General features: G+C 44.7%; 2 protein-coding genes across 2 annotated transcripts; both read left to right on the plus strand.

Moving 5' to 3' along the window:
* Positions 1-4,385: 4,385 nt before the first annotated feature.
* LOC127530005 (uncharacterized) lies at positions 4,386-5,366 on the plus strand (the record flags this gene model as incomplete). The annotated part of the gene is made up of 1 exon (XM_051935555.1): positions 4,386-5,366. A coding segment is annotated over exon 1 (981 nt), but the record flags the coding sequence as incomplete, so codon positions are not given.
* A 107-nt stretch (positions 5,367-5,473) lies between these two features.
* LOC127530116 (protein NYNRIN-like) lies at positions 5,474-6,883 on the plus strand. Its single transcript, XM_051936151.1, has one exon. It carries the CDS (start codon positions 5,895-5,897, stop codon positions 6,867-6,869), a length of 975 nt encoding a protein of 324 aa, XP_051792111.1. The 5' UTR covers positions 5,474-5,894; the 3' UTR covers positions 6,870-6,883.
* Positions 6,884-7,294: the final 411 nt, after the last annotated feature.

Below are 7,294 nucleotides of genomic sequence, written 5' to 3' on the forward strand. Positions count from 1 at the left end.
TCAGCTTCTATATGATTCAAACTGTTTTCTTGGTTAACTTCCTCAAAGTAAATGAGACAGGGTGAAGAAGTCACAAGGTCGCAGGGGGTACGTGACATTTGTCTTTTGGCCAATATTGGAGACTGTAAGAAAATGCTTAGTTAGAGATATAAGAAAAAGCTTAGCTTTTATATATTGTTTTAAGGAACTAACCGTTGTTGTTGTTTTGCAGTACTTGTGTAATTAAAATCACAAGACAAAGCGCTATAAAAACTTTGGGATACCCTGGCCGGGGGGCAGATGAAGGGCGGTGTCCTAGGACTGCGCTTCCCTGTCATTTTACCTTTGCCTGGTGTGTTTGAATAAAAGATTTTTTACTAACTTTAATTATATCTCTCTGTCTTCAGTCACGAGAAACGACACCATAGAAAAAGTGTCCACAGTTTTCTAGCGCCCAACGTGGGGCAGGAGACGGTCGGCTGACTCCTCAAGCGGGACCACCTCAGTGATCCGTCTTTTCAAACAGACTGCCGCCAATACGGGCCCCAGCAGCAGAGCAAGCAGCTCCGGCAAAGGTTAGGACTGCCCTGTCCTGAGACGGCTCCTGCGTGAGGAGCCTCCGGTCTCCTCTTTGGCTACATCCACGGTGACTGAACGGATTTCCAGACAGAGTTTAAACACTTCCAGGCTGGGGTAAGTTTTGGGGATTTCCAACCGCCTGGGAGGGCGAGTTTCCTGTTGGCCGTCTAGTCATACTCATATCTCAACGGGTTGCTTAAGGTGATGGAGACTTGACCCAAGCAGTTTGACGCATACGAAAGGTCTGACGAAGGGATACTGGCCTCACCCATATCCTAGACTCGGCTGGACGTATTGATGTAGTATTCTGCTGAACCGAATCGGACACGAAGTCACCTGAGCTGGAATCCGGGGATGTGAGAGGACAGGCTAACGGAACGTGTAATGGGGTGGATGGAAATATAAATAGAAAAAGAGCACAGATCTTGCAGGTATACTGTTAGGATGGGATAAATAAATCTACATACAAATAGGGAAATACCGTGTTCTCCTGGGAACTGGGACAGGACCGATAGCTAGTGTCTCCCCTTGGGACTAAAAGAAGGGAAGAGTAGGGAACAGTGAGTGGCACACTTAATACCTCACTAATTCATACGGACAAGGGAATAGACAAATCAGTACATAGCTGGAAAAATTAATACAGGACTCAGGAAGAACAAGGGGACATAATGGGAACTTATAACAGTAAGCCTGCTAGTCGACGCTCTGAGGGCTTGAAATCATTTATGTTGGAAGGATTATTTTCGGAGGATCAGCAGACGCCACGTAAAAATGGGTCCCCTAGAAGTTCATTGAAAAGAAGACAGGGTTAGATTAAAAAAAAAAAAAAAAAAAAGGGCATGTAGGACGTGGAATAAGCACAGTGGGGGTAGATGAGTGAGAAATAGGAAATTAGAAAAATATTATATAGAAATGTACGAGGATGTTGTAACAAAGGTCCGTGTTATGTATGACAGATTACAGATCGTAATTTAAAGGCAGTACAGAAATGAATTATTGGCCGCGGAAAGTTAAAACTAGAAAGGAAAAAGAATAGTTATTTATAGCATCACAGAAAGTGCAAGCAGATTCGGGACCACAGTCGAATGAGAAGCGGAAGAAGAGCGAAAAAAAAAAAGACCCGTTATATCCCGTACTTGCTCCCCCACCTTTCCTACACTATCCACATCCACAGCCCCCACCTTCTCCTCCGCCACCTCCAGCGCCCACCGCACCAGAATTAAAAGATGATCCTTCGGGGTCTGGTTTCTTTGAAGAATATCATTATGATCCCTCATTACACACTGATCCGGGGGATGACAAAAGTAACGTAATGGGTGCGGCGGGTGGGTTTCACGATCCTAGAACCTCCATTTCACAACGCACTAGAAGTCAAACCCTATTCCATCAGCCCCCTAATCAAAACACCACCTTTCAATCCCCCTTAAAGTTCCCCAAACCCCCAGGCCCCTTATTCGAATGCCCCCTGATTGAGATCCCAAAACCCCCCGACATGATTCAACGCAACCTGCAGGAGCCAATAACCCCACTACTGTAATGATACATCGTAACTGGGACATTCAAGAGCTGAAGGACGTTGTGTCCGAATTGCCTGATCCCAAAGTCATCGGTGGGTTAAAAAAAAAAAAAAAAAAAAAAAAAATTCATAGAACAATTGCAGCAGCTGTATGATGCCGCAGAATGGACTCAGGTGCTGCGGAGAAAGCCTCACCACATGGGCAACTGTAAATCATGGACAACATAACAGAAACCCGTGGCAGTGGAACAAGGCGTTGCCTCAGGGCCGAAATGAAGGTCCCTTTATTACGCAATGGGAACGTGTTAAAATAATATTAAGGACAAGTATAAGAAAGGCACAGACTGGTCTCTTATCTTGGCTGCCAAACAGAAAAAGAAGGACGAGACAGTAGACGAATGGGCACATCGTGTTCAAGATTTAATAACAAATCACTCTGGCTTAGACAATCCAGACAATTGCAGTAAAGCTGCAGTTCCCCTTTTTGTGTCTGATCTGCGAAGTGACATTCAAAATAAAGTTCGCACCTCCTGTATTGGATGGGAGGCTGCCGCGTTTGAGGAAGTAAAACGTCACGCAGCGCATGCTGAACGACAGAGAAAGCAGAAAGAGTCAGACACCCAGACAAAAAGCTGATTGCAGCACAAATGAACTATTACACTGGTGGGGCCACTCCCGGCAGAAGTCGTGGACGTGGAGGATTTTTCCGGGGACAAGGGCGTAGACGGGGACGAGGTCGCGGATATATGCTACCTAATCCAAGTGGATCACCCACTCAGTTGCCTCCCCGTCCAGATCCAAACGCTACACCTTATGCTTGTTTCGGGTGTGGTGAAATGGGACACTTCCACCGCAATTGCATTATTGACTTTAATGGTGAATGGCACTGAAACTGTTTTCCTCGTGGACACAGGAGCCACGCGCTCAACCCTTTCGCTGAAGGAGGTTCCTACCTCGAACGAGACTGTTACTGTGCTTACTGCTTCCGGACAACCACATGTTTTACTGGTTTCAAAGCCTCTTCGAGTTCAGCTGCATTCCAGTGGTTCCACTTTAACACACCGATTTCTTTTAAAACAGCTCTGTCCAGTTAACCTTTTAGGAAGGGATCTCATGACAAAACTTTCTCTCTCTATTTCTATGACTGAAAAAGGCTTTTTTCTGTTCAACCCCCAAGTTGTTGTGTCAAATCACCCCCCCATCCTAAACCCTCCTTTGCAGCATGGACTTTAAATATTTCCCCACACACCATTCTCCTCAAAGCCCTACACTCTTTTCCCTCCTGTCTTTTTCCCCATCTCCAAGTCCCTGACACCTTACATTGCACTGCCCAATATTTTCCTGCAGAAGTAGACACCCCCTGGCTAGAATCTTTCCTTACTTCAGGTACTTGCCCCGAAACCCTTCACATCCCCTGTATTTTTATTTCATCCACAAAGGCAGCTGCGTCTGTCCATCTCACATGCTCACAGAATATTTTCTATCTAGGCGGCTCAGTGCCTCATATTTCCTTAGCCAAATCACGCACTGTTAAATGGGTGGAAATAGGACCATGGGTAGAACAATGTCTTAATAGAACAGACTGGTTACCTGTTGCTCCAGGTATTTTTGATACTTCAGACCATTTGATAACTAAAGTGGTGCTTCAAACTGATTTTTTAGTAAATCGTGCTTTGTGCCATCCTTCCTCTTTTGCTTTTTCATTACAAACCACTTCCCCTTCTTGGTTATCTGTGCTCCCTGATTCACTGTGGTCACAGGGAAAGAATGATTATGGAAGGATAGCCCATTGTGAGCCTCTGGTGATCTACCCAAAATCCTCCTTCCGCCCGCACCGTGCCCAGTATCCTCTGTCTCCTGAAGCAGAGGCTGGCATTTCCGCCGTACATTCTGATCTCGTAAAACGCGGTGCCATTATTCCAATTAAATACTCTCCAGTTAATTCCCCTATTTTACCTGTAAAAAGGCTGACGGTTCATGGCGTTTCGTACAAGATTTGCGACAAGTCAATTCTGCCATCTTCCCTAGGGCTCCTATCGTCCCTAATCCTTCCACTATTCTTTCTACAATCCCTCCCTCTGCTCGTTATTTTTCAGTGATTGATTTAGCTAATGCTTTCTTTTCCATTCCTGTACACCCTGATTCTCAATTTTGGTTTGCTTTTACTTTTCAAAACCGCTGCTGGACATGGACCGTCATGCCTCAGGGATACACTGAAGCCCCTTGTGTATATGGACAAGCCCTTACTCAAAATTTAGAAGGCTTTTGGCTGGACAGAGGTAGTATATTAATACAGTATGTAGATGATATTATGCTATGTAGCAATAATGAAGAGGACTGTGCACGAGATACCCAGAAGTTATTATTGTTTATGGGGGACAATGGCCATAAAGTTTCTAAAGCTAAGCTGCAGCTAATTCAAACAACTGTAAAGTACCTAGGTGATGACATCACTTGTGGAACAAGAGCTCTCTCTAGCGATCGCATTAACACCATTCAAAATCTTCCCAGACCTGTCACAAAACAGCAGGTCATGTCTGTATTGGGCATTCTAGGCTACTGCAGACAGTGGGTTTTAAATTTTACTGAAAGAGCACAGCCGTTGCAACAATTGGCTAATACACCTGGCGTTCCTCTTTCGGGCCAGGTCCAATGGAATGAACAGGCTGACAAGGCTCTCTGTGACTTAAAAGCTGCTCTTCTTTCTGCGCCTGCGCTTGGTTTACCTGATCATTCTCGTCCATTCACTTTGTTCGTGGACGAAAAGCAGGGATTCATGAATGCAGTATTAACGCAGCTGCATGGGGATAAACAGAGACCGGTGGCCTATTTTTCTAAAAAACTGGATCCAATAGCCGCAGCGCTTCCTCCGTGTCTTCGTGCTGTGGCTGCAACAACAGAAGCTGTGTTAGCAAGCACGGATGTAGTTCTCATGAGCCCCCTTACAGTACAAGTACCTCATGCTGTACATTCCATATTAATACAGGCTAAAACCTCGCATCTCACCACTGCTAGGGCAATACACTATCAGAATGTACTCTGTACTTTGTCAAATGTTACAATAGAAAGATGCTCTACTTTAAATCCTGCCACCCTCCTTCCAACCGAAAATGAAGGTGAGCCACATAATTGTCATGATGAAATAGCAAAGGTTGTAAAACCTAGAGTAGACCTACAGGAAACACCCTTCGAAATTGGAGAAATAATTTTTGTGGATGGATGCTCTTTAAGATTAGAAAACGGAGCACCCTCGACCAGTTACGCAGTGGTCCAAGGGGACCGCCTGCTGGAAGCAAATTGAATTCCATCAAGCTTAAGTGCACAAGCAGCTGAACTCATAGCACTCACTCGAGCGTGTCAGCTGTCCGAAGGAAAGATCGTAACAATTTATAAGGATTCCAGGTATGCTTTTGGAGTCTGCCATGATCATGGAGCACTATGGAAACTAAGGGGATTTAAGACCAGTACTGGCAAACCCATTCAACATCAGAAATTGATCGAATCTCTTTTAGAAGCCATAACCAAACCATCGAAGCTAGAGATTGTTAAATGTCAAGCGCACACAGGAAAACAGGATCCTGTTAGCAAAGGAAATGAATTAGCTGACCACTTTGCTAAAAAGGCTGCATATAATAACACACCAATTTCTTTATTCCAACAGAGAAATGACCAGGACCCTGATAACCAAATTATTTCTTTACAGAGTGCAGCCACGGACATCGAAAAAAGAAAATGGTCCAAAGAAGGGTCCCTTTCTGATGGAGTCTGGACTCATAAACACACTAACAAATCTTTTCTCCCAAAAGCCTCTTTCCCAGGAATGGCAAAAATAGCCCATGGCCTCGATCACGCAGGTAGAGATGCCATGGTTCGAGATGTTGAAAAACATTGGGAAGCTGTAGGTTTCTCTACATATGCAGAGCAATTTTGCAGACGCTGTGCATTATGTCAGAAGCTTAATGTAGGAAAGGGCACCCAGGTAAGTCCCGCCGTTACACCTAACCCAATGGGTCCGTTTGAACATCTCCAAATGGATTTCATTGAACTAACACCGTCTAAAGGTTACCGTTATTGTCTAGTAATTGTTGATGTGTTCTCCCGATGGGTAGAAGCTTTCCCTTCAAAACACAACAATGCCAAAACAGTAGCTAAAGCATTAATCAAAGAAATCATCCCTAGGTGGGGCATACCCCAGAAATTGCAAACAGATAATGGCACTCACTTTGTGAATTCCATTATAAATGAATTAACTACCTGGCTCCAAATCAATGTGCACCATTATTGTAAATACCATCCCCAAAGCGGAGGCATCGTAGAACGATGCAATGGCACCTTAAAAGCTAAGCTCGCAAAAATTTGTGAACAAACTAATTTATCATGGCCGGATGCACTACCCTTGGCTTTAATGGGATTGAGAGGACGGACACACCGACAATTGGGACTATCGCCGTCTGAAATTCTGACCGGACGTCCCATGCCCGTTGGCATGGTTGTAGGTAATGTGAGTTTGCATACTGTGGACAATGATCTTCTCTCTAGTCTTGCAGGTCTCCGAACCTCATTGAAGGACGTCCACCAGCAGGTTAATCAGGCCTGGAGGACCAGCCCACCTTCTAAGGATTCACCAATTCCCTTGGGCACCTGGATCCTGGTTCAAGACACTCGGAGGAAACACTGGCATCAGCCTAGGTGGAGAGGACCATTCCAAGTTCTTCTGTCCACATCACACGCTGTGAAAGTTGAAGGATTGCCCGCCTGGATTCACGCTTCACACTGCAAAAGATGGCATCCCTAACATTCATACTCATTTTGATTACACTTTTACTGTTTTTCGTTACATTATCCACTTCACGTACGACACTGACTTACCAGGTGGGGAAGACTACCTCATTCCAGGTTGACTTTTGTGTAATTGTCCCCTGTAGTGGCAAACAAGAACAATGGGAAGAGTTTGACAAAATATGTTTGTGTGAGCTATCCTTATTATGAGGATGATTCAAGTGGATCCACTGACTCTCTTTGTCCATTCTGGAGCGATGTATTTGCAAATACAGGACCACACGACTGGGGTTATGAACCCTGGCTGGCTACACAGTATGGCCTAAAGACTCGATTTTCTATTATAAAAGGACACGCCCCTCATGACTGTGCTGAGAACCATTGTAACCCTTTGATTATTACTTTAAAAGATCCCTCTTTGCATGATTCAGGAACTTATGT

The sequence above is a fragment of the Erpetoichthys calabaricus genome, chromosome 13 (genome assembly GCF_900747795.2).
Source record: "Erpetoichthys calabaricus chromosome 13, fErpCal1.3, whole genome shotgun sequence".
In the NCBI taxonomy this organism is placed as follows: domain Eukaryota; kingdom Metazoa; phylum Chordata; class Cladistia; order Polypteriformes; family Polypteridae; genus Erpetoichthys; species Erpetoichthys calabaricus.

Excerpts from the sequence above, each read along its gene's own strand:
- LOC127530116 (XM_051936151.1), top strand. The coding sequence starts at position 5,895 with ATGGCAAAAATAGCCCATGGCCTCGATCACGCAGGTAGAGATGCCATG.